General features: G+C 41.2%; 1 protein-coding gene across 1 annotated transcript in view; it reads right to left on the bottom strand.

Moving 5' to 3' along the window:
- Window positions 1–479: 479 nt before the first annotated feature.
- The window catches only part of LOC142251327 (protein Shroom4-like), a 1,515,126-nt gene continuing 1,487,925 nt past the window's right edge, over window positions 480–27,680 (bottom strand). Inside the window, exon 9 of the mRNA XM_075324019.1 lies at window positions 480–2,586. Coding sequence (XP_075180134.1) covers window positions 2,338–2,586 — 249 coding nt within the window. The 3' untranslated portion in view covers window positions 480–2,337. The remainder of the gene's footprint in view (window positions 2,587–27,680) is intronic.

The raw sequence follows: 27,680 nt of genomic DNA, 5'->3' as shown, positions 1-27,680 counted from the left end.
GCAGAGAGTTCCATAGTCTCACTGCTCGTACAGTAAAGAATCCTCGTCTGTGATTATGATTAAACCTTCTTTCCTCAAGACGTAGCGGATGCCCCCGTGTTCCAGTCACAGGCCTAGGTGTAAAAAGATCTTTGGAAAGGTCTCTGTACTGTCCCCTCATATATTTATACATTGTGATTAGATCCCCCCTAAGCCTTCGTTTTTTCAAACTAAATAACCCCAAGTTTAATAACCTGTCTTGGTATTGCAGCCCACCCATTCCTCTAATAATCTTGGTGGCTCTTCTCTGCACCCTCTCCAGTTCAGCTATGTCCTTCTTATATATCGGTGACCAGAATTGTACACAGTATTCTAAGTGCGGTCGCACTAGTGACTTGTACAGAGGTAGAACTATATTTTTTCATGAACACTTATACCTCTTTTAATACATCCCATTATTTTATTAGCCCTGGCAGCAGTTGCCTGACACTGTCCACTAAAGTGAAGTTTACCATCCACCCATACACCCAAGTCTTTTTCTGTGTCTGTTTTACCCAGTGTTCTACAATTAAGTACATAATCATAAATGTTATTTCCTCTACCCAAGTGCATGACCTTACATTTATCTACATTAAACTTCAATTGCCACTTCTCAGCCCAATCCAATTTTAAAATTATATCTTTATTACTTGTATCAAATATAAGAAAAGTTTATATACAAGAGGAGTACCCCTCTTGTTTTTAACCTTTTGCGATATTTGATACAAGTAATAAAGATATACTATTAAATTTAATCATGGCTCGATATAATTTGTGAATAGGTCTTTTTTTTACCTTTTTAGATGTTTCCTGGACACTTTTTGACTTTTGTTCATGAATACTGTTCATGTTAAACAATCTACTGTTAATGTAGATTGTTTAACAGAAAAAGGAAATAGGGCCTCAAGAAATTGATGAGGAAATTCAGGTTTTGGAGAGTTATAATGATGCTCCAGAATGTGATAACATGATTATATTTGAATTAATGTTGTTTTTATTTTGTTCAAGAATAGATGTAACTTTTGTTTATAGAAAAAAAAATTACATTCCCTGAAAACAAACCCTAAATCACTGTTTGGACAAAATAATAATATTATATCCTGCTGTATTTTTGGGGAATCACTGTAAGTGAGTCTGGTTTGCAAAACAAATCAGATTAGTGCATGCTGCAATATTTTACATGCAGACCATTAGCCCATTTGTAAAAACGTTCATTTGAATTACCCCTCTGCATTTCGTTGTTTTCTATTGTGATATTGTTTGCTGCCGTTAATCTTCATTTACATTGATTGTGTATATTTTCTATAATTATTTTAGTGCAAGTTGTTGTCAATCACATATGGTGAGTAGCATAGCTTCCATTTTATATGGGTGGGATGCAGTGGGTGTATAATAATTTTGGAGAAGTTTCTGGTGTGGTATTTCTGTATGTTTGTATGTTGTAGATGACTGTAAAACTCAAAAAAGTGCTATCTGTCATTTTGATGGATAGCTCTTGTCCCAATGCTTTTCTATGGGGCTGTAAACATCTAATTTTTTTCTTTGGATCAAGAAGGTCCGAGGACAAAATTGCAAATTTGCCTCCAATTTTTGGATGGCAATCATCTACGCAACTCTATGGGTTCATGGAAAAAGTAAGACCGTACTCTGTTGACATCCAAGTGTTCTCCAATTTTCATGGACTGACATTATAGAGAAGGTGGAGAAACCTTTTTTTCCTCTTCCAAAAGTGGATCACACTTTGATCAAACGCTGATCAGTGTGAATACCATTATAGGATCGACTTTCTTGGTTGTAAAAAATTTGGCTGTGAGACCCTACTTTTTGCTGCAGTATATGCCTGTACTCTAAATTGGTGCAAAATAAATTGTTAATTTTCAACTGATCAAATCAATCATAACAAGTAGCAAAATTCCAGTTGAACATTCAAAATTACATATTCAGCCAAATGTAAAGTTTTAAATGTATAAAATAGCTATAATATTAAATATGAAGCTAAGCATTGGAATAGAGGTTTCAATCAACATTTTCCAGTTATATACGTATCTGACAATTAAGAGAAATAAAGAGAAAGACAGGTCTAAATCATTAAAAGTTTGCTGGTTAGGTTTGCAAGGAAGAGTCTAAAAATCCAGTTACAAGAATCCATAATTGAATCAGATATTTTTTTGAATGGCTAATGTTAATAATAAAACCCTGTATAAGTCTATCCAGTGGCAGTCTTGTTCCATTAAATTTATGGAATAAGAAATAAAAATTGGTATAGTAGAATGTAAAATAGGACACCTGCTCTGCGACTTCATTTGACTGTCAATTATTTTACAGACTTTCTCGTAGACATCTCAGCTGTTCTTCCCCCAATCGGATTTTATCTTCCAACTCCCGCTGTTCTACTATGAGAGCAGAGGTCATCTTGACATAGTGGTGATAATCCTGAAGCTCCTCATCATTTAGGTACTTAGATACTGTTTCTAGTACAACTTGCTCTCTCCGAGTGACATGAACTTTGAGTTCTTTGGCATCCTCCAGTTGGTCAGTCAGTTGTTTTTTCTTGTCCAGGAGTGTCATCTGTAAATGGCAGAAAACATACTTTAACATACATAGCCTACAGTATATGTGCCCTCTTATATTTTGCAACAGTTACATTTTAGGTTTTGCTTCTGTTAAGTGGGACACTGAGTATAATGATGTTAAGGGGTTAAATAGTTGGGAGAAACCTTAAGTCAGATACTGCTGAATTATGAATTTGAACTTGATGTCTGCCTAAGTTCTACTGGCTGATATTTTTTTTTACTTATTTATTTTTTAACATTGAATGCTTCTTGATTCTGCAGTAAAATTGCCAAACTTTCTCCATGTATTTACCTGTAAACATTACAGCAACTTGATAATGTGTCAGTATGCTCTTTCTATCTGCACTGATTTTTATTTTACCCACAGATGAGGTCTGCTGCAGAATGTGAACAGTGGATTAAATTAGTCAAAAATATGTGATATTTATTTTACATACTATTGATATATCCAGATATATTGGGTAAGATTTGTTGACAATATGATCTTTTTCTGGTCATATACAGTGCCTTTCAAAAGTATTTGTCCCCCTTGAATTTTTCAACCTTTTCACAGATTTAAGGCTTCAAATGTTATGGTGAAGAATCAACAAGTGGGACACAATTGTGAAGTTGAACGAAATGTATTGCTTATTTTAAACTTTTATAAAGAATAGTAAATTGAAAATTGGGGCGTGCAATATTATTCGGCCCCTTTAAGTTAATACTTTGTAGCGCCACCTATTGCTGCGATTACAGCTGCAAGTCGCTTGGGGTATGTGTCTATCAGTTTTACACATCAAGAGACTGAAATTCTTGCTCATTCTTCCTTTACAAACAGCTTGAGCTGAGTGAGGTTGGATGGAGAGTGTTTGTGAACAGCATTTTTCAGCTCTTTCCACGGATTCTCGATTGTATACAGGTCTGGACTTTTACTTGGCCATTCCAACACCTGCATACGTTTATTTGTGAACCGTTCCATTTTACATTTTGCTTTGTTTTGGATCATTGTCTTGTTGGAAGACAAATATCTGCCTTTTGTAGACTCCAACAGGTTTTCTTCAAGAATGGTCCTGTATTTGGCTCCATCCATCTTCCCATCAATTTTAACCATCTTCCCTGTCCCTGCTGAAGAAAAGCAGGCCCAAACCATGATGCTGCCACCACCATATTTGACAGGTGGGGATAGTGTGTTCAGGGTGATGAGCTGTGTTGCTTTTACGCCAAACATATTGTTTGGCATTGTGCCCAAAAAGTTCGATTTTGGTTTCATCTGACCAGAGCACCTTCTGCCACATGTTTGGTGTGTCTCCCAGGTAGCTTGTGGCAAACTTTAAACAAAACTTTTTATGGATATGTTTGAGAAATAGCTTTCTTCTTGCCACTCTTCCATAAAGGCCAGATTTGTGCAGTGTACGATTGATTCTTGTCCTATGGACAGACTCTCCCACCTTAGCTGCACATCTCTGCAGTTCATCCAGAGTGATCATGGGCCTCATGGCTGCATCTCTGATCAGTCTTCTCCTTGTTTGAGATTACATTTTTGAGGGACAGTCGGGTCTTGGTAGATTTGCAGTGGTATGATACTCCTTCCATTTCAATATGATTGCTTGCACAGTGTTTCTTGGAATGTTTAAAGTTGTGGAAATCTTTTTGTAACCAAATTCGACTTTAAACTTCTCCACAACAGTATCACGGACCTGCCAGTTGTGTTCCTTGGTCTTCATGATGTTCTCTGTGCTTTAAACAGAACAGGTGCATTTATGCGGAGACTTGATTACACACAGGTGGCTTATATTTATCATCATCAGTCATGTAGGACAACATTGGATCATTCAGAGATCCTCGATGAACTTCTGGAGTGAGTTTGCTGCACTGAAAGTAAAGGGGCCGAATAATATTGCACGCCCCAATATTCAGTTTATTATTTTTTACAAAAGTTTAAAATAAGCAATACATTTCGTTCAACTTCACAATTGTGTCCCACTTGTTGTTGATTCTTCACCATAACATTTAATTTTTTTATCTTTATGTTTGAAGCCTGAAATGTAGGAAAAGGTTGAAAAATTCAAGGGGGTCGAATACTTTCGAAAGGCACTGTACATAAGATGTATCGGCCACTGTGTATACTATCCGGCTCATTATGTTTGATTGAAATTCTGTGTAGTTTCAGAAAAAAACACACTTTAAAGGCATTTGGGCTGCATGTTTCAGCTGAGAGGTTCCTTTTAAAGCAATCTAGATCTGCAGACTAATATCTTATGTCTATGGACAGTTATATGTCATATTGAGATTAGATATCAGTAAGTCTAGTCAGTAAGAAACTGCAGAACAGTTAATTTTTTTTTTCTCTTATAAGATTTTATCAACAGAAAGCATCACATGAGATGATGGCCCCCTACTTGGGATTGAGATTTTATAAAAAAAAATCTCATTACTTCTTGGTAAACCTGATTATGTATCAGAAGAGAAAAGTAAAACATTTTCTCAAGTATATATAATTATGATCAGTAATAATAAAAAAACTGTAAAGTAATTGTGATGGAAGACATGAGCCGTGGCCAAACACTCCCACAGTTGTAAAAGCCAGTAGAAGGAGCTAACACTTGTTATACTTAGTGTCTGCTTCCTAATGACAGTAGTTACAACAAACGTCATCATCTTTGTCCCCGAATGACTTCAATAAAAAAGAAAAATATATAATTGTCGAAAGAACTAAGACACCATGGGGAAGTCTTCGAAATAAGATGAAAAAACAGAGAGCATTCATGTTATAAACCATGATTTTGAAAAAAAAAAAATGAGACTTACATACGAAAGTTTGTCATAATGGATAGATATTAAATTCATAGTGTTTGATGGCACAAAACTTCATGATACTAAAAAACAACTTGACTGTACAGTATTAAAAGTGGACTTACAAATAGAAAGCAAGAAAGTAAAACACATGGTGGAGAGTTCATAGTCTCAATGCTAAAAGGTGTTGAAATTTGACACTATTTATGTGACAGGTGGCTTTGGAAAGACTTCTCATGCCATCCGGCACATTGCAGAGGAACCCCACCTTCATTCATCCTTTACCCCTGTACAGGAATCTAGTCTTACAATGAGATCGAGTGGATTGTTTCCACAGAAAGGCTGCTGTCCGGAGGTGCAAAGCAGAGGCAGGAAGGGTCACCAAGCAAAGTCAGAGCATGTTAGGAACAGAATAAAAAAATAAAAGGATGGACAAAATTCAGGCTGTGGTCAGAAAGAAAGGAGAAGAGCACAAGCCAAGTAAAAGCAAAAATGTAACGACTTGCAGTGGAAGTCAGAGACGCAGAGGTTTATTAAGCAGGCAGCCCCATCCAAGGCTTTCAAAAGGAGTCATAAAAAACAGACAATTAACCTCATAGCTCCCTTATCTAAAGACACTAAAAGTCCCACGAATTATACAGGACTGATGCTGTCACGCATCACCCGTGATAAAGGTACAGCGAGCCTAGTGGCCAAAGCAGGAACAAAATGGACAGGAACCAGCACAGATGATACAGTATGCTAGCATGTCAGGTTTGTTTTAGATGAGGAGGGGGGCATGGTGGTGTATTGGAGGGCAAAGAAAGGGTGAGGTGGAGATAGTTGTTTAATAGTGTGATGGGTTTATCAACATGAATGGGTGTTGATTGCACTTAAAAGTCAGCAGGTTTTTGCTATGTAATCTAAACGCAGCATGCTGCAGAGGTTCATACACACAGATTTCAGTGATACATCTGTTTTCACACTGTGTGATGTTGTTCACCTGAAATGTTTGTTTTTGCTTTAATAGATTATCATTGCCAGATTAGCTCAGCTAGAGGTCAGCTAGTAACAGCATGTCCCCCTGCTGTGATTAGCAGCTTACGGTCTATAGAAATGTACATAGAAAGCCTGGTATAGGTGGTTAGCTTTCTGAGCCCTATTGCATTGCTAAATCTAAAAACTTGGATTGTGTCAGAACCTCTGCACCCAGTAAACTAAGAAAATGACTGATGGCAATTCTTAACTTTCTAATGTGAACAGGTGCACACTGAGTATGAAGCATAGTAACTGAAAAGGTACAGTTGCACTCTCTAGGGCAGTCATGGCGAACCTTTTACAGGCTGAGTGCTCAAACTGTAGCCCTAAACCCATTTTTTTTCTGAAGTGACAACCAATCCTATTATGTAAATAATTGATTTTAATCTTACCTTTGCCGTCTTCTCTTCTCCTCAGCAGGGGACATCACGCTCATGCTTACCACACATTGAAGCTGAGCCCCTGCCCTTTAGAGACACAGCAGTTGGATTGATCTTTCTGGAAATAATTGCAGAATATTAGACAGAGATTTTAGCCTGGAATGCAATCAGATGTCACCCTGTAATCCACATCTACATTTCAAAGTCTGAACATCTTGAAATCCCATAAAGACGTGCAAGTTGCTCCCCTCCCCCTTCATTGTGTGGTTATGTCCCCCTTCCTGGGCCACTTCCTGGCAAACATGTCCCCCATCCTGATATATATTTCCTATGTGGCGCCCTGGACAAGCCAGGACGTCACAGGTACTGCAACAACACACCCCACACCCCGGTTAGGCACACCAGCCGCACACACAAAATCCTTGTTGCCTCCCTTCAGGGGCTGATGTCCACACCAGGTGGGGTGGAGCCAGGCGGTTGGCTCCTCCCACCGAGGAGTTCACAGTCCTGGAGGCGGGAAAAGGGTTCAGTTCAGTTTGGAGTTGAGGAAGTAGTAGTGGAGGAGCTGACTGGCCGTGTCCAGGTACGTGGCCCGGGCACAGAAACAGCAAGGCTGGCAGACGGTGGTGACCGTCTGCAGGCGAGGCCGATTTACGCACAACCGTAAGGACCGGGGATGGGCGGTGGCCCGCCGGTACCGGACCGGGGAGCGAAGAGAAGCCAGCACCATTCGGCAGGGCCTGCGGACCCCGACCAGGCTTGGAGTCACTGTTAAATCAGTCAAATCTGTCAGCAACGGGAACCTCCGGGGTTTCCCAGCAGAAAAGACCCGACTAAAGGCAACCACTCAACCATGAAGGGAAATACAGCTACCGCCACAACTAGAGTTCCCAGGGCCAGCGCCTGCGGGCAAAAGGGGCTCCTCCGGCAAATATACTGCTGGGGAGCGGGTTACCGGTGGGAAGCCATCGGGGCCGAGAAACACAACACCGGTGCAGGGAGAGACAGTTACCGCCAACCTACCGGGAGTGACCGCCGCAGCCGTCTGTGGGAAACGTCCATCCAGCCGTTTGTTTTACCAGAGACTCCGTGTACGTTACTGGCTGAGTAAGTACCACCGTGCCATCTGGCACTGCGCTGCCCCCGCGACCCTGCACCCAGCCAAGCCCCGCAATCCACCTTCCAGTCAACAACTCCGGGCCCCGGGACTACCAAAATCCCCCTACCCACGGAGGGGAGAGAAACATCCCAGCTGCTCCCTGTCATCGCTCCCGGGATCCCCGTACAGAGCAGCGGTGGTGCCCCAACCTCACCACACACCGTGGGTGGCATCCCAAACAGACATCCCAAACTCCAACAGACCACCCCTTTCACTCACGTGCGAGGAGCGCCGCTCGAGTCCCCGGATCCGGCCCACCGCTCGAGCCACCGAGCAGCAGCAGCAGCTGCCGGACCCGAGCCGCAAGCGCGGTCGAGCAGCGCACCCTCCGCCCGCGACACCTACATTCTGGTATATTTGTCCCCATCATAGCCCCATCCTAGTAAATATACCTCATCCTGGTAAATGTCCTCCATCCTGGTAAATGTACCTTATTCTGGCATGTTCCCCCATGCTGGCAAGTGTACCCCATCCTGACATATTGCCCATCCTTGTAAATGTTCCCCCATCCCGGCATGTACCCCATTCCTGGTAAATTTCCTCCATCCTGGTAAATGTTCCCAATCCTGGTTAATTTACCTCCTTCCTGGTAAATGTTCCCCCATATAGGTAAATGTCCCCCTTCCTAGTATGTTTCCCTTCCTGGTAAATGTTCCCCTTCCTGGTAAATGTTCCCCTTCCTGGTAAATGTAACCTAACGTGGTATGTTTCCTCCATCCTGGCATGCATGTTTCCTCCATCCTGGCATGCATGTTTCCTCCATCCTGGCATGCATGTTTCCTCCATCCTGGCATGCATGTTTCCTCCATCCTGGCATACCCGCTCCCCCGCTGCGCGCCCTTGGTCCTCAGTTCCCACGCGGCCAGAAGACGTCATTACGCCGGCGCCGCTCACTGAAGCTCCTCCGTCTCCTAGGCAACACACCTGCGGCCTGGGAGAGGAGGAGTGTCAGAGCGAGGAGAAATGTCTCCTCCGCTCCAACACAGATTTGATCTGCCGGCGCCACCGCACCAGCAGATCAAATCTGCAGGATCAGGCGACAGCACGCGTGCCAGCAGAATGGGCTCTGCCTGCCCCTGGTGGCACGTGTGCCATAGGTTCGCCATCTCTGCTCTAGGGCGAAGATATATGTAACAAGGAATATAGGACTATAGATATGCAATACTGCTATGGAAAATATGTATAAATTGAGATACTTAGGATACAAAATGGTTCAGACAAGTTCTAAAAACGGAATTGGATTATTTACTTGTGTATAAAAGCCCTGAAGCCACTGAATAAAGCTCTGCCAGGTTGTGCAGTTCAATTTGATGTTACGCTGGTCTCAATGCCGTCGCTGTTACTATCTCAGTACCCCACACTCTATACAACTAATCCTAAGAGGAGTATTTCTAAGCCTGCAGGAGAGCTGTGAGTGCAGTGTCAGGAAATTCAGATGTGTAGAAGCTGGAAAACACCTCTCCAAAACTGCTTCTTGTGGACACGATCTCCTGGTCACCATCTGGTCTCCCCAGGAGAGCTCGAGTTTTGTACTTTTAAACCAGTTACACTGTAAAGGGCAGGGTACTTAGATCGTAGTAGCGGCAGCACGGAGACCAGCGTAACATCAAGGGAAAGCACCCATCCTAGCGAACTTAAAGTAAATTGAACTGTACATCCTGGCAGAGCTTTATTCATTTATTATTTATTCAGTGGCTGCAGAGCTTTTTTTCCACATGTGGAAAATTTAATACAGTTTTCAGAACTTGTATGAATTAATTTGAGCCCACGGACCTTGTGAACTTATATGAACCTATATGAATTAATTTATTGCATTTATGTTCCTCATCTCCTCTATCTTATATCTTGTATTGTATTGATTTTATTTTTAGGGTGGTTTGCTATCGGCTGGAGCAACCAACAAATTGTATGATTTTATATCTATTTATGTAGTTCTAAATATTAACTAGTCTCCCAAGTTAATAATTCAATCCTGAGCAGACTAACAGCTCTTCCTATGGGGAGATAAGGTATGCACACCAGTGACTATGTAAGGGGAATACATGAAATAGCAGAAACTGCTGTGTGAATACTGACTTGAAAAATCCAATAGCTATATGCAAGAGTGAATATGTGAAAAATGGAATCTGCATTACTGCCATGAACATATGAATCAAGAGAAATTTAGCTACTGAATTGATCAATGCAATAGAGCCCCAACACTACGCCAAAGTATTTCTCTACGTTGGGGTCCCTAGCTTGTGTGTGTCCTCTCATGCAGTTAAAAAACTTACCGTGTATGGGAAGCTGAGACCCAGGCTATTTATGCGTATGATATGGATTGGCAATAGGTGTGGTTGGGGAGGGTTCACAAACGAAAAAATACTAACAAATAGGAATAACGTTTGGAACACCATTCTAAGTACGAACTGGGTGCAAAAACCTAAAAAAACATCACTATGGGGAGATAAGGTATGCACACCAGTGACTATGTAAGGGGAATACATGAAATAGCAGAAACTGCTGTGTGAATACTGACTTGGAAAATCCAATAGCTATATGCAAGAGTGAATATGTGAAAAATGGAATCTGCATTACTGCCATGAACATATGAATCAAGAGAAATTTAGCTACTGAATTGATCAATGCAATAGAGCCCCAACACTACGCCAAAGTATTTCTCTACGTTGGGGTCCATTGGCAATAGGTGTGGTTGGGGAGGGTTCACAAACGAAAAAATACTAACAAATAGGAATAACGTTTGGAACACCATTCTAAGTCCGAACTGGGTGCAAAAACCTAAAAAAACATCACTATGGGGAGATAAGGTATGCACACCAGTGACTATATAAGGGGAATACATGAAATAGCAGAAACTGCTGTGTGAATACTGACTTGAAAAATACAAAATATCTGATAGGTTTGTTATGGGTGTGTCTTTCTTGCGTCTCCAGATCATTATGAGATCGTCTATGTATCTCGCATACCAAAAAATTTGGTCTAAGAAAGGATTATCAGGCGTGTGTATGTACATGGCTTCCCAAGAAATCATATATAAATTAGCTAGAACGCAAGAAAAACTGGCACCCATAGGACAACCATTAACTTGTAGAAAGAATTGTTGGTTAAAACTAAAAAAGTTGTGTTTCAATAGAAACTCACAAATCAGAATGACATAGTCTTTAAATATGTCACTCAGATTAGTCAACCGATCTAGATGGTAAGATAAAGATTTGAGAGCTAAAATGTGTGGAATACATGAATATAGCGATGCAACATCACTTGTGACCCAAAAAAGGTCGTCAGTCCAGGTGAGGTCAGGAAGAGTTTGTAACATATGCTTGGAGTCCCTAATGTAACCAGCAGAATCTTTGACAAGGGGCTGTAAGATGTTATCCAACCAGTCTGAGGTCCGACTGGTAAGAGAATTAGTGCTGGCTACAATAGGTCGTAATGGTGGTGGGAAGAGACCCTTATGAGTTTTGGGAAGTCCTTGGAAGATTGGGCACACAGGAGCATCATTGGTCAGATAGTCACGGATTGATTTGTCAAAAATGCCTAAAGATAATCCTTGGTCAAGAATGATATTCAATTTTTTAGAAGCGCCCATACACGGTAGGTTTTTTAACTGCATGAGAGGACACACACAAGCTAGGGACCCCAACGTAGAGAAATACTTTGGCGTAGTGTTGGGGCTCTATTGCATTGATCAATTCAGTAGCTAAATTTCTCTTGATTCATATGTTCATAGCAGTAATGCAGATTCCATTTTTCACATATTCACTCTTGCATATAGCTATTGGATTTTTCAAGTCAGTATTCACACAGCAGTTTCTGCTATTTCATGTATTACCCTTACATAGTCACTGGTGTGCATACCTTATCTCCCCATAGTGATGTTTTTTTAGGTTTTTGCACCCAGTTCGGACTTACAATGGTATCCAAACGTTATTCCTATTTGTTTTTATTTAACAGCTCTTCCTGACATTAAATTGTAAAGGAGGAGGGGGATCAATACTTTTAGATATTTTAGATATTGCTATACTCTTGCCATTATAATAAATAAATAAAAAATGAAAGTTTAAACTCCAAACAGCGCAGATTTATTTATTCCATTTTAAAAACTGCAATCATCAAAGTGCTCAAAACCACAATGAAGAAGTTTATTAACCTTTTAGGTTCGTCACAAAAATTAAAGCAATGTGGAACAAAGTAATGACATAACGTATTTTTCGGGGTTTTTTTTAAGACGCACCGGATTATAAGACGCACCCCAAATTTGGAGAAAGAAAAGGTGAAAAAATAAAATATGGGGTCCGTTTTATAATCTGGTGGTGTCTAACCAGGGAGAGGGGACAGCAGCGGAGGGGGGTGACGCAGCCCAGATACTCCCTGCGGTCTCTACTCTGTGCGGGGCCGGTGACGCCGCTCTGTGCGGGGCCGATGACGCCGTTCTGCGCGGGGCCGGTGACGCTGCTCTGCTCTGTGCAGGGCCATTCTAAAGATGTCGTCGGTCTACGGTGAGGGCTTCAAATAATGGCGGTCATAGTCGGCACGTGCGCAGATGACAGCTTGATCTGAGATTTCCATCTGTGCAGGCGCTGACTTTAAGCGTCATTATTTGATTCCCTCACCGTAGACCGCCGACATCTTCAGATTGACCGCCTGCTGCGCAGAGCAGCCGCCCGCCGAGCAGAACAAAGCAGCCGCCCACCGAGCAGAACAAAGCAGCCGCGCGCCGAGCAGAACATACCAGCCGTGCACAGAGCAGAGCAGAGCCGATGCACACAACAGCGCCGTACTGAAGGATGCTGCGTCCAAAATGCTGTGAAAACTGATCATTGGTACGCACCCTAAGGGATTGTTTTTTCCATAACAGATTGTAATTTCTATTGGTATCATTTTGGCGTACTTATGTTTTTACATTAGATTTTAATTTAAGTTAATAAGAGAAGGAATGTACAAAAATAGTAATTTTGTTTTAGCTTTTTCAGATTCTTTTTGTAGTATTTACTTTGTGCAAATAAAAAAAATTATAGTATTTTATTGTTCTGGTTGTTACAGATTCAGAGATGTGTTTATTCATTAGAATAAATTACTTTTTATTCTTAGATCTAAGAGGGGAAGTTTTCTCCTTTTGGAAAGTTACACACCAGGTCTGGCACGCCAGTTCGCATGTATGTATACCAACTTATGCACCAGGCTCAGTTCTTTGGTTTTGCCACAGTTGTTTGTACAAATATGGATGTGGCTCCCCTCTCTGATCTAGGCATTTCATCTCTATACTTTTACATGAACTGGTGGCTGTGTTTGGGTCCCTGTCCTTCTCTGCCCTTATTCACATTAACGTCATTGACACAAAATAAGGTTCTAATAGTAAAGATAGATTAGAACTGACCCGACTGGGTACACCTTATCGCGGTGGGATGACTTTTCCGCCTTTTTGATCAAATAATGTTAACCAAGTACACTCTCTTCTTTACATGTACTACTACTATTTACTTATTATAGGGTATATGCTCATTTTGTGATTTTCTCTGGGGTTTTGTCTGAAATTGCCACAGTGTGAATGAGCTTCTACTACTGCACAGATATCAACTCATTTTTTTGATTTAGCTTAATAGACTTTGCCTGAGGCACATCTATTAGGCTTTGATCTATGGAAGACACCAGAGTTTATCATCAGGTATAGCAATCATCAGCTATCTGTGATCACAATTTGCAATGAGCCAATGGAATGGGGTGGGAAGAGGAAGAAGGGACGCTGCCGAAAAGTGTGTCAGGGTTTGGCACTGTACAAAAACAGAGCTATTCACCACTTTCTTACTATTGTTGCCATCATTGTTTTTGCTTACCACTCTTTGATGTGAGTTTCGCTGCCTCATATTCTTTAAACATTTATCTAGCTACTTAATGTTTATTCTAGTACTTGTGTTAACTAAATAAGAATTCTTTTGCTTACAGCCACTCACAGATATACTGTATATCTCATATACACATTATATATATATATATATATATATATATATATATACATACATATAATATATATACATATATATATATATATATATATATATATATATATATACACACACACACATACAGTACAGACCAAAAGTTTGGGCACACCTTCTCATTTCTAGAACAACTAGTAAGAGGAGACTTTGTGCAGCAGGCCTTCATGGTACAATAGCTGCTAGGAAACCACTGCTAAGGACAGGCAACAAGCAGAAGAGACTTGTTTGGCTAAAGAACACAAGGAATGTACATTAGACCAGTGGAAATCTGTGCTTTGGTCTGATGAGACCAAATTTGAGATCTTTGGATCCAACCACCGTGTCTTTGTAGAAAAGGTGAACGGATGGACTCTACATGCCTGGTTCCCACCGTGAAACATGGAGGGGGAGGTGTGATGATGTGGGGGTGCTTTGCTGGTGACACTGCTGGGTATTTATTAAAAATTGAAGGCATACAGAACCAGCATGCCTAGCACAGCATCTTGCAGCGGCGTGCTATTCCATCAAGTTTGCGTTTAGTTGGACCATCATTTATTTTTCAACAGGACAATGACCCCAAACACACCTCCAGGCTGTGTAAGGGCTATTTGACTAAGGAGGAGAGTGATGGGGTGCTACGCCAGATGACCTGGTCTCCACAGTCACCAGACCTGAACCCAATCGAGATGGTTTGGGGTGAGCTGGACCGCAGAGTGAAGGCAAAAGGGCCAACAAGTGCTAAGCATCTCTGGGAACTCCTTCAAGACTGTTGGAAGATCCTCTCCGGTGACTACCTCTTGAAGCTCATCAAGAGAATGTCAAGAGTGTGCAAAGTAGAGTTGAGCGCGGTTCGAGGTTCGAGGTTCTCCAGTTCTAGGCTCGAGTGATTTTGGGGGCTGTTCGAGATCGAACTAGAACTCGAGCTTTTTGCAAAAGCTCGATAGTTCTAGATACGTTCGAGAACGGTTCTAGCAGCAAAAAGCAGGGCTTTTTACAGCTACAGTGTGCAGGAGCCATCGCTGGCAGCCTGCCAGAAGCTGGTAACCAAGATAAACATCGGGTATCCAACCAAAGCGCTTTGGTTAGTAACCCGATGTTTACCCTAGTTACGTGCAGGAAGCCCACACTTCCCCGCTCAGCTCACTCCGCCCCCTCCTGCCCGCGGCATGTACACACGTACACACACACACACACACAGACGGTCCCGCTCGGCTTACCTGCGGTCGGCCCGGGGGCAGCAGTTCTTGGCACTGGAAACTGTGGCTGCCGGCCCTTTAAGGCCACTGTGTTCTCCTGCATTGAGCATCATCTGTGGGCGGAGCTACCGCCCGGCGTCCTGCTCGGTCGCACAGATGAACGAGTCACAGTGCCAGCCAACGACCCCCAGCACATCGCTTCCCTCCGGCGCTGTGTGGGCCCCATCTGCACCGTGACCTGATCAGTATGTGGGACATCACTCCCTCCCCGCCCCTCCCTGTCCCCCCGTGCGTGTGTGGGCCCCGCAGAGCCGTGTGTGTGACCCCCGGAGCCGCGTGTGTGGGCCCCGCAGAGCAAGGTGTGTGTTTGTATGTATACATGCAGCAGAGCAGTATGCGTGTCTATATGTATGTATGTATGCAGCAGAGCAGTATGCGTGTCTGTATGTATGTATGTATATATGCAGCAGAGCAGTATGCGTGTCTATATGTATGTATATATGCAGCAGAGCAGTATGCGTGTCTATATGTATGTATAAATGCAGCAGAGCAGTATGCGTGTCTGTATGTATGTATGTATATATGCAGCAGAGCAGTATGCGTGTCTGTATGTATGTATATATGCAGCAGAGCAGTATGCGTGTCTGTATGTATATATGCAGCAGAGCAGTATACGTGTCTGTATGTATGTATGTATATATGCAGCAGAGCAGTATGCGTGTCTGTATGTATGTATATATGCAGCAGAGCAGTATGCGTGTCTGTATGTATGTATATATGCAGCAGAGCAGTATGCGTGTCTGTATGTATGTATGTATATATGCAGCAGAGCAGTATGCGTGTCTGTATGTATGTATATATGCAGCAGAGCAGTATGCGTGTCTGTATGTATGTATGTATATATGTAGCAAAGTAGTATGCATGTCTGTATGTATGTATATATATATGCAGCAGAGCAATATGCGTGTCTGTATGTATGTATGCATGTATGTATGCAGCAGAGCAGTATACGTGTCTGTATGTATGTATGTATATATGCAGCAGAGCAGTATGCGTGTATGTATGTATGTATGTATATATGCAGCAGAGCAGTATGCGTGTCTGTATGTATGTATATATGCAGCAGAGCAGTATGCGTGTATGTATGTATATATGCAGCAGAGCAGTGTGCGTGTCTGTATGTATGTATGTATGCAGCAGAGCAATATGCGTGTCTGTCTGTATGTATGCATGTATGTATGCAGCAGAGCAGTATGCGTGTCTGTATGTATGCATGTATATATGCAGCAGAGCAGTATGCGTGTCTGTATGTATGCATGTATGTATGCAGCAGAGCAGTATATGTGTCTGTATGTATGTATGTATATATGCAGCAGAGCAGTATGCGTGTCTATGTATGTATGTATATATGTAGCAGAGTAGTATGCGTGTCTGTATGTATGTATGTATATATGCAGCAGAGCAATATGCGTGTCTGTATGTATGTATGCATGTATGTATGCAGCAGAGCAGTATGCGTGTCTGTATGTATGCATGTATGTATGCAGCAGAGCAGTATGCGTGTCTGTATGTATGCATGTATGTATGCAGCAGAGCAGTATGCGTGTCTGTATGTATGCATGTATGTATGCAGCAGAGCAGTATGCGTGTCTGTATGTATGCATGCAGAGCAGTATGCGTGTCTGTCTGTCTGTATGTATGTATGTATGCAGAAGAGCAGTATGCGTGTCTGTCTGTATGTATGTATGCATGTATGTATGCAGCAGAGCAGTATGAGTGTCTGTCTGTATGTATGTATGCAGCAGAGCAGTGTGTGTGTGTGTCTGTATGTATGCATGTATGTATGCAGCAGAGCAGTATGCGTGTCTGTCTGTATGTATGTATGCAGCAGAGCAGTGTGTGTGTGTGTCTGTATGTATGTATGCAGCAGAGCAGTATGTGTGTGTCTGTCTATATGTATGTATGTAGCAGAGCAGTGTGTGTGTGTCTGTCTATATGTATGTATGCATGCAGAGCAGTATGTGTGTGTCTGTATGTATGTATGCAGCATAGCAGTGTGTGTCTCTGTATGTATGCATGTATGATGTGTATCTATGTATGTCAGTGTATATGACTGTATAGATTTGTCTGTTTATATGTATTTTTGTGAGTTTGTCTTTAAATATGTATATGTACGTGTATGTATCTGTGTATGTGTGTGTGTCTGCGTGTGTATGGGACCCACTGAGACTCTTCCGCCCGGCCCACAAAAACCTGGAGCCGGCCCTGCCTGCGGTGATGAAGTCCCGCCATCCCGACCTCAGCGCTGTCACTGTCCTCCATGGCCGCCGCTTGTCACATCACCTTCTCTCGCTTCTGACCCGAGACTGACTAGCGGTGACGTCACGGGCCTCTCGCGATACTTGGTGTGAAGGCGCCGGTCATTGAACTCAGTGACAGGGGCTGTCGGCAGTGCTGGAGATCAGCGCAGGTAATGTACCTCGCTGACAGCAGCACTTGTCATGCCCTGCAGTGACCTGGGCTGACCCATTGATGTTAGCTCAGGTCACTGCACTGCTCTCCCAGCCAATGGGGAACATCCTGCTCTTCATTGACTGAAACAGTGTGGATCGTCATGGCAACCCCTTGGATTACACTAGACCTGGATTTGTTTTTCATTCTAATAAATTGGTTAAAGAGGGAATGTTTTGGGGAGTGTTTTTTCAAATAAAAATGTGTTTGTCGTCTATTTTTTTTATTACTGACTGGGTTGGTGATGTCGGGTATCTGATAGACGCCTGACCTCACCAACCCCAGGGCTTGATGCCAGGTGACATTACACACCTGGTATTAACCCCATATATTACCCCGTTTGCCACCGCACCAGGGCGCGGGATGAGCTGGGGCGAAGCACCAGGATTGGCGCATCTAATGGATGCGCCACTTCTGGGGCGGCTGCGGCCTGCTATTTTTAGGCTGGGGAGAGTCCAATAACCATGGACCTCCCTAGTCTGAGAATATCAGGCCCCAGCTGTCTGCTTTACCTTGGCTGGTGATCCAATTTTGGGGGACCCCTACGTGTTTTTTTTTTTAATTATTTATTTAATTTAAAATAACAGCGTGGGGTGCCCTCAGTTTTGGATTACCAGCCAAGGTGAGGTTGCCAGCTGTGGTCTGCAGGCTGCAGCCGTCTGCTTTACCCTAGCTGGCTACAAAACTAGGGGGAACCCTACGTCATTTTTTTTTTCATTTTTTTGGCTAAATACAAAGCTAAGCACCCCTTAGTGCCACATGAAAGGCACCAAAGGGTGCTCCACTTTTTCTCCACTTTTTCTCCACTTTTTCTCCATTTTTTTCTCCACTTTTTCTCCACTTTTTCTACATTTTTTTTCTCCATTTTTTCTCCATTTTTTCTCCACTTTTTCTTCACTTTTTCTCCACTTTTTATCCATTTTTTCTCCACTTTTTCTCCACTTTTTCTCCACTTTTTCTCCACTTTTTCTCCATTTTTTTCTCCATTTTTTCTCCACTTTTTCTCCATTTTTACTCCACTTTTTCTCCACTTTTTCTCCATTTTTTCTCCACTTTTTCTCCACTTTTTCTCCACTTTTTCTCCACTTTTTCTTTATTTTTTTCTCCACTTTTTCTCCACTTTTTCTACATTTTTTTCTCCATTTTTTCTCCACTTTTTCTCCATTTTTACTCCACTTTTTCTCCACTTTTTCTCCATTTTTTTCTCCACTTTTTCTCCATTTTTTCTCTACTTTTTCTCTACTTTTTCTCCACTTTTTCTCCACTTTTTCTCCACTTTTTCTCCACTTTTTCTCCACTTTTTCTCCATTTTTTCTCCACTTTTTCTCCACTTTTTCTCCATTTTTTTCTCCACTTTTTCTCCACTTTTTCTCCACTTTTTCTACATTTTTTTCTCCACTTTTTCTCCACTTTTTCTCAATTTTTACTCCACTTTTTCTCCACTTTTTCTCCATTTTTTTCTCCACTTTTTCTCCACTTTTTCTCCACTTTTTCTCCACTTTTTCTCCATTTTTTTCTCCACTTTTTCTCCACTTTTTCTCCATTTTTTTCTCCACTTTTTCTCCACTTTTTCTCCACTTTTTCTCCATTTTTTTCTCCACTTATTCTCCACTTTTTCTCCATTTTTTTCTCCACTTGTTCTCCACTTTTTCTCCACTTTTTCTCCACTTTTTCTCCACTTTTTCTCCACTTATTTTCCACTTTTTCTCCACTTATTCTCCACTTTTTCTCCACTTTTTCTCCATTTTTTTCTCCACTTTTTGTCCACGTTTTCTCCACTTTTTCTACATTTTTTTCTCCACTTTTTCTCCACTTTTTCTCCATTTTTACTCCACTTTTTCTCCACTTTTTCTCCATTTTTTTCTCCACTTTTTCTCCACTTTTTCTCCACTTTTTCTCCATTTTTTTCTCCACTTTTTCTCCACTTTTTCTCCACTTTTTCTCCACTTTTTCTCCATTTTTTTCTCCACTTATTCTCCACTTTTTCTCCATTTTTTTCTCCACTTATTCTTCACTTTTTCTCCACTTTTTCTCCACTTTTTCTCCACTTATTTTCCACTTTTTCTCCACTTTTTCTCCACTTTTTCTCCACTTTTTCTCCACTTTATCTCCACTTATTTTCCACTTTTTCTCCACTTATTTTCCACTTTTTCTCCACTTTTTCTCCACTTTTTCTCCACTTTTTCTCCACTTTTTCTCCTTTTTTCTCCACTTTTTCTCCACTTTTTCTCCACTTATTCTCCACTTTTTCTCCACTTATTCTCCACTTTTTCTCCACTTTTTCTCCATTTTTTTCTCCACTTTTTCTCCACTTTTTCTCCACTTTTTATCCATTTTTTCTCCACTTTTTCTCCACTTTTTCTCCACTTTTTCTCCACTTTTTCTCCACTTTTTATCAATTTTTTTCTCCATTTTTTCTCCACTTTTTCTCCATTTTTACTCCACTTTTTCTCCACTTTTTCTCCATTTTTTCTCCACTTTTTCTCCACTTTTTCTCCACTTTTTCTCCATTTTTTTCTCCACTTTTTCTCCACTTTTTCTACATTTTTTTCTCCATTTTTTCTCCACTTTTTCTCCATTTTTACTCCACTTTTTCTCCACTTTTTCTCCATTTTTTTCTCCACTTTTTCTCCATTTTTTTCTCTACTTTTTCTCTACTTTTTCTCCACTTTTTCTCCACTTTTTCTCCACTTTTTCTCCACTTTTTCTCCACTTTTTCTCCATTTTTTCTCCACTTTTTCTCCACTTTTTCTCCATTTTTTTCTCCACTTTTTCTCCACTTTTTCTCCACTTTTTCTACATTTTTTTCTCCACTTTTTCTCCACGTTTTCTCCATTTTTACTCCACTTTTTCTCCACTTTTTCTCCATTTTTTTCTCCACTTTTTCTCCACTTTTTCTCCACTTTTTCTCCACTTTTTCTCCACTTTTTTCTCCACTTTTTCTCCACTTTTTCTCCATTTTTTTCTCCACTTTTTCTCCACTTTTTCTCCACTTTTTCTCCATTTTTTTCTCCACTTATTCTCCACTTTTTCTCCATTTTTTTCTCCACTTATTCTCCACTTTTTCTCCACTTTTTCTCCACTTTTTCTCCACTTTTTCTCCACTTATTTTCCACTTTTTCTCCACTTATTCTCCACTTTTTCTCCACTTTTTCTCCATTTTTTTCTCCACTTTTTCTCCACGTTTTCTCCACTTTTTCTACATTTTTTTCTCCACTTTTTCTCCACTTTTTCTCCATTTTTACTCCACTTTTTCTCCACTTTTTCTCCATTTTTTTCTCCACTTTTTCTCCACTTTTTCTCCACTTTTTCTCCATTTTTTTCTCCACTTTTTCTCCACTTTTTCTCCACTTTTTCTCCATTTTTTTCTCCACTTATTCTCCACTTTTTCTCCATTTTTTTCTCCACTTATTCTCCACTTTTTCTCCATTTTTTTTCTCCACTTTTTCTCCACTTTTTCTCCACTTTTTCTCCATTTTTTTCTCCACTTTTTCTCCATTTTTTTCTCCACTTTTTCTCCACTTTTGCTACATTTTTTTCTCCATTTTTTCTCCACTTTTTCTCCATTTTTACTCCACTTTTTCTCCACTTTTTCTCCATTTTTTTCTCCACTTTTTCTCCATTTTTTTCTCTACTTTTTCTCTACTTTTTCTCCACTTTTTCTCCACTTTTTCTCCACTTTTTCTCCATTTTTTCTCCATTTTTTCTCCACTTTTCTCCACTTTTTCTCCATTTTTTTCTCCACTTTTTCTCCACTTTTTCTCCACTTTTTCTACATTTTTTTCTCCACTTTTTCTCCACTTTTTCTCCATTTTTACTCCACTTTTTCTCCACTTTTTCTCCATTTTTTTCTCCACTTTTTCTCCACTTTTTCTCCACTTTTTCTCCATTTTTTTCTCCACTTTTTCTCCACTTTTTCTCCATTTTTTTCTCCACTTTTTCTCCACTTTTTCTCCACTTTTTCTCCATTTTTTTCTCCACTTATTCTCCACTTTTTCTCCATTTTTTTCTCCACTTATTCTCCACTTTTTCTCCACTTTTCTCCACTTTTTCTCCACTTTTTCTCCACTTATTTTCCACTTTTTCTCCACTTATTCTCCACTTTTTCTCCACTTTTTCTCCATTTTTTTCTCCACTTTTTCTCCACGTTTTCTCCACTTTTTCTACATTTTTACTCCACTTTTTCTCCACTTTTTCTCCATTTTTTTCTCCACTTTTTCTCCACTTTTTCTCCACTTTTTCTCCACTTTTTCTCCACTTTTTCTCCATTTTTTTCTCCACTTTTTCTCCACTTTTTCTCCACTTTTTCTCCATTTTTTTCTCCACTTATTCTCCACTTTTTCTCCATTTTTTTCTCCACTTATTCTCCACTTTTTCTCCACTTTTTCTCCACTTTTTCTCCACTTTTTCTCCACTTATTTTCCACTTTTTCTCCACTTTTTCTCCACTTTTTCTCCACTTTTTCTCCACTTTTTCTCCACTTTTTCTCCATTTTTTTCTCCACTTTTTCTCCACTTTTTCTCCATTTTTTTCTCCACTTTTTCTCCACTTTTTCTCCGTTCTTTTTCTATGGTCGGTCTACCCATTAGCTCTGCCATGCATACTGTAGCTCTACACCTACTGCACATGTTACTTTATGATTGACATCTCTTTCGTACCAGAGCTGTCTAAGTCTACTCTGACCCCATATTTGTCATTACTATATTGTCCTTGTACTGTATTATGACATTTGTATCATGTGTTTCATTTCTTGCTGTGTTGCAATTTTTTTGCTGCATCCCAATTGTACCTCTACATTGTTCGAGTTTATGTTATTGTTCTCTCACTCTTATGTGATACTGATTATTGTCATTTTTCATGATTACATGCAGATAAGTCCAATCTGACGAAGGCTCAGGCTGAAACGTCATTTGTAACTTGTTTTGGACAAAAACATATATGCTTATGAAAAATTTTTTTTTCTTAATACGGACCAATAAAGAGTGATTTTGCATTACTATCCGTTGTGACTTACTGACTTAGTCTGGGAGATTTAGAGTGCCGAGGTTACTCACTAATTTTATCTATTATTACCTCTGAGCACCTATATACCAGTGAGCAGAGCTTCCTCTACAGTAGTTCTCCTGATTAGGCATGCCCTTACCTCATGAGCAGGGCATTGCAGCTTTGGTAGCAACCATTACGACATGGACTCTGCTGCTGTGGACCCGGGGAGAGTGAGTGCAGATTCATTGCACCCACACTCCTCACATGAAGGGTCCGCACTCCTAGAAAATGGGGGATACGTTCCCTGAGTGTCTCCCCCCATATTCTAGACGGTCCAGAGTCGTCGTGGGACCCCTTTATTTTTTTTCTTACAATAAATTGGTGAAAGAGGAAATGTTTTGGGGACTGTTTTTTCAAATAAATTTCTTTTGTCGATTTTTTGTTTTTGTTAGTACTGACAGTTTATGATGTTGGGTATCTAATAGATGCCATGACATCACAAACTGCTGGGCTTGATCTCAGGTGACTTTACAGCTAGTATCAACCCGATTTATTACCCCGTTTGCCACTGCACCAGGGCACGGGATAAGCTGGGGTGAAGCGCCAGGATTGGCGCATCTAGTGGATGCGCCACGTCTGGGGTGCCTGCGGCCTGCTATTTTTAGGCTGTGAAGGCCCAATAACTATGGACCTTCCCACCCTGAGAATACCAGACCACAGCTGTCCGCTTTACCTTGGCTGGTGATCCAATTTGGGGGGGACCCTACTTTTATTGTGTAATTATTAATATTTATAAAATAATTATAAAAAAGAGCCTGAGGGGACCTCCACATTGGATCCCCAACCACGGTAAAGCTGCCAGCTGTGGTTTTCAGGCTACAGCCGTCTGCTTTACCCTAGCTGGCTATCAAAAATGGGGGGACCCAACGTCATTTTTTTTTTTAACCATTTTTTAAATAGAAAAAATTAATGGGCTTCCCTGTATTTTGATTGCCAACCAAGGTAACGGCAGGCAGATGGGGGTGGCAACCCATAGCTGTCTGCTTTATCTGCGCTGAGAATCAAAAATACCGCGGAGCGCTACGTCATTTTTTTAAAGATTTATTTTTACAGCACTGTGATGTCCAGCAATCAAAATACAGGGAAGCCCATTTTATTTTTAGTTATTTAAATAAATAATTAAAAAAAATATATATGGGCTCCCGCTGCATTTTTTGTATTGCTAGCTAAGGGTAATCCAAGCAGCTACTGGCTGCTAACCCCCACTGCTTGGTGTTACCTTCACTGGCAATGGAAAATCCAGGGAAGCATTTTTTATTTTTTTTGCCAAAAAACTACAAAAAAAGGACGTGAGCTTCGCCATATTTTTGTATGCTAGCCAGGTACAGCAGGCAGCCACGGGCTGCCTCCAACCCCCAGTTGCCTATTTGTACCCGGCTGGGAACCAAAAATATAGGGAAGCCCGTTTTTTTTTAATTATTTCACTTATTTCATGAAATAATTAAAAAACAAATGACGTGGGCTTCGCCCCATTTTTGTGTCCAGCCGGGTACAACTAGGCAGCTGGGGATTGGAATCCGCAGCACAGGTTAGCCCGAGGTTTCTGGGCGCCTCTACTGCGGATTTCAGTCTGCAGCCGCCCCAGAAAATGGCGCTCTCATAGAAGCGCCATCATCTGGCGCTGTATCCAACTCTTCCAACAGCCCTGGAGCCGGGTGGCTTGTTGGGTAATCATGAGTTAATACTGGCTTTGTTTTACTAGCCAGTATTAAGCCAGAGATTCTTAATGTCAGGCACGTTTGACCCGGCCATTAAGAATCTCCAATAAAGGGTTAAAAAAAAATACCACACAGAGAAAAAATACTTTAATAGAAATAAATACACAGACACATTAGAGACTCCATCTTTATTACCCCCTTTCAGCCCTCCACGATCCTGCTCTTCTGTCTTCTTTCTTTCTAGTGTAGTAGTAGTGACGATTGTAGTGAGGATGAGGTTCACCAGCCCATCACTTGGGGCTGGGGAACCTCCATCCTCACTACAATCCTCACTAGTGTAGTAGTAGTGACGATTGTAGTGAGGATGAGATTCACCAGCTCATCACTTGGGGCTGAGGAACCTCATCCTCACTACAATCCTCACTATTGTAGTAGTAGTGACGATTGTAGTGAGGATGAGTTTACCCAGCTCATCACTTGGGGCTGGGGAACCTCATCCTCAGTACAATCCTCACTAGTGTAGTAGTAGTGACGATTGTAGTGAGGATAAGGTTCACCAGCCCATCACTTGGGGCTGGGGAACCTCCATCCTCACTACAATGCTCACTACAATCGTGCAGCCTTCACTCCATGAGTGATCAGTGCTGGCTGTCAGCGGTAACAGCGGTAACGCTGACAGACGCGTTACCATAGCAACGGTGCTCTCGGAGCCGCGGTTAGCGGTGACATCACCGCTAACTGCGTTGCTATGGCAACGGTGATCTCCGTTAATGACCGGCTGTGTCAGCCGGTCCCTAACGGAACGGGGAGTCGACCGTGTGCTAGAGCATGTCGCCGGTACACGGCGATACACATATGTGCACCGTGTACCGGAGAGATGCACTCGCAGGTCCTACATGACGTGTCATAGTCATGTGACCAGTCTGTAGCCAATGAGATAATAGCCACGTGACTGGTCACATGGCTATTTTGACGTCACGATAGGTCCTGCATCTCTGCTGGCAGTGCCGGTCACCGGGAGGATTCAGCGATCATCGGATGGAATAGCGGCAGGAGACAGAGTGCAGAAGGGATCGCGAGGACCGGTAAGTGTTATGGCAATGTTTATTAACTGTTTGTGTACATTTATCATGCATTTTTATGTGTTTGTGATTGCCTCCCATTCTAGCCTATACGTTCGAGTTCGGTTCGTCGAACGTTCGACGAACCGAACTCGAACGGGACCCCCGTTCGGCGAGCCGACCTCGAGCCGAACCGCGACCGGTTCGCTCATCTCTAGTGCAAAGTAGTAATCAAAGCAAAAGGTGGCTACTTTGAAGAACCTAGAATATAAGACATATTTTCAGTTGTTTCACACTTTTTTAAGTATTTCATTCCACATGTTTTAATTCATAGTTTTGATGCCTTCAATGTGAATCTACAATTTTTAGAGTCATGAAAATAAAGAAAACTTTGAATGAGAAGGTGTGTCCAAACTTTTGGTCTGTACTGTATATATACTAGCTGTAGTAGTAACTGTCTCTCTGTCTCTCTCCCAGTCTCTGTCTGTGTGTCGCTGTCTGTCTGTCTGTCTCTCTGTCTGTCTCTATGTCTCGGTCTGTCTGTTTCTATCTCTCTGTCTGTATTTGTATCAGTCTATCTGTCTCCATCTCTGTGTCTGTCTCTATCTCTGTAAAAAATAGGAATAACGTTTGGAACACCATTCTAAGTCCGAACTGGGTGCAAAAACCTAAAAAAACATCACTATGGGGAGATAAGGTATGCACACCAGTGACTATGTAAGGGGAATACATGAAATAGCAGAAACTGCTGTGTGAATACTGACTTGAAAAATCCAATAGCTATATGCAAGAGTGAATATGTGAAAAATGGAATCTGCATTACTGCCATGAACATATGAATCAAGAGAAATTTAGCTACTGAATTGATCAATGCAATAGAGCCCCAACACTACGCCAAAGTATTTCTCTACGTTGGGGTCCCTAGCTTGTGTGTGTCCTCTCATGCAGTTAAAAAACCTACCGTGTATGGACGCTTCTAAAAAATTGAATATCATTCTTGACCAAGGATTATCTTTAGGCATTTTTGACAAATCAATCCGTGACTATCTGACCAATGATGCTCCTGTGTGCCCAATCTTCCAAGGACTTCCCAAAACTCATAAGGGTCTCTTCCCACCACCATTACGACCTATTGTAGCCAGCACTAATTCTCTTACCAGTCAGACCTCAGACTGGTTGGATAACATCTTACAGCCCCTTGTCAAAGATTCTGCTGGTTACATTAGGGACTCCAAGCATATGTTACAAACTCTTCCTGACCTCACCTGGACTGACGACCTGTTTTGGGTCACAAGTGATGTTGCATCGCTATATTCATGTATTCCACACATTTTAGCTCTCAAATCTTTATCTTACCATCTAGATCGGTTAACTAATCTGAGTGACATATTTAAAGACTATGTCATTCTGATTTGTGAGTTTCTATTGAAACACAACTTTTTTAGTTTTAACCAACAATTCTTTCTACAAGTTAATGGTTGTCCTATGGGTGCCAGTTTGTCTTGCGTTCTAGCTAATTTATATATGATTTCTTGGGAAGCCATGTACATACACACGCCTGATAATCCTTTCTTAGACCAAATTTTTTGGTATGCGAGATACATAGACGATCTCATAATGATCTGGAGACGCAAGAAAGACGCACCCATAACAAACCTATCAGATATTTTTCTCTGTTATCTGAATTCAAATCACATGAACTTGAGCTTTACTGTGGTATTTTCTGAAAATTCTACCCCATTTTTAGATGTATACCTCACCGGTGATCCCAAAACAGGTTCCATCAATACCTCTTTATATAGGAAACCGCTTAGTGGGAACACTATTCTTCATGCAAATAGTAACCATGCTAAACACACCATAGATAATCTACCCCTTGGTGAATTCCTCAGAGCACGCCGCCTTTGTTCTACAGATATTGCCTACTCTTCTGAATTGAATATTATGAAAAAACGTCTACAATATAGAGGTTATAAGAATAAGATCCTTTTACGTGTTGAAAAGACCGCTGGAAAGAGAACCCGCATTGATTTACTCTCCAGCAAAAACGCATCTGATGACAAAAATTGCCGCATTGTTTTTTCCACTCCTCATAGTGTTGATTTTTCCAAAATAAAAGAGGTCTTTTTACGCTACATTCCACTTCTTCACCAGGATCCGGAGTTAGCTCAGATATTATCCAATGGTGTTAATGTCGTGGCCAGGAAGGCCAAAACTATAGGCAATATGATATCTCCCAGCCTATTCATCTCCCAAGATAAAACTGAGACCTGGCTAAGTACAAAAGGCTCCTACAAGTGTGCTTTGCCAC

Source organism: Anomaloglossus baeobatrachus, chromosome 9, assembly GCF_048569485.1.
Source record: "Anomaloglossus baeobatrachus isolate aAnoBae1 chromosome 9, aAnoBae1.hap1, whole genome shotgun sequence".
NCBI classification, from domain to species: domain Eukaryota; kingdom Metazoa; phylum Chordata; class Amphibia; order Anura; family Aromobatidae; genus Anomaloglossus; species Anomaloglossus baeobatrachus.
The sequence above is the reverse complement of the archived record's forward strand: the minus strand, read 5'-3'. Positions and strand labels throughout refer to the sequence as shown.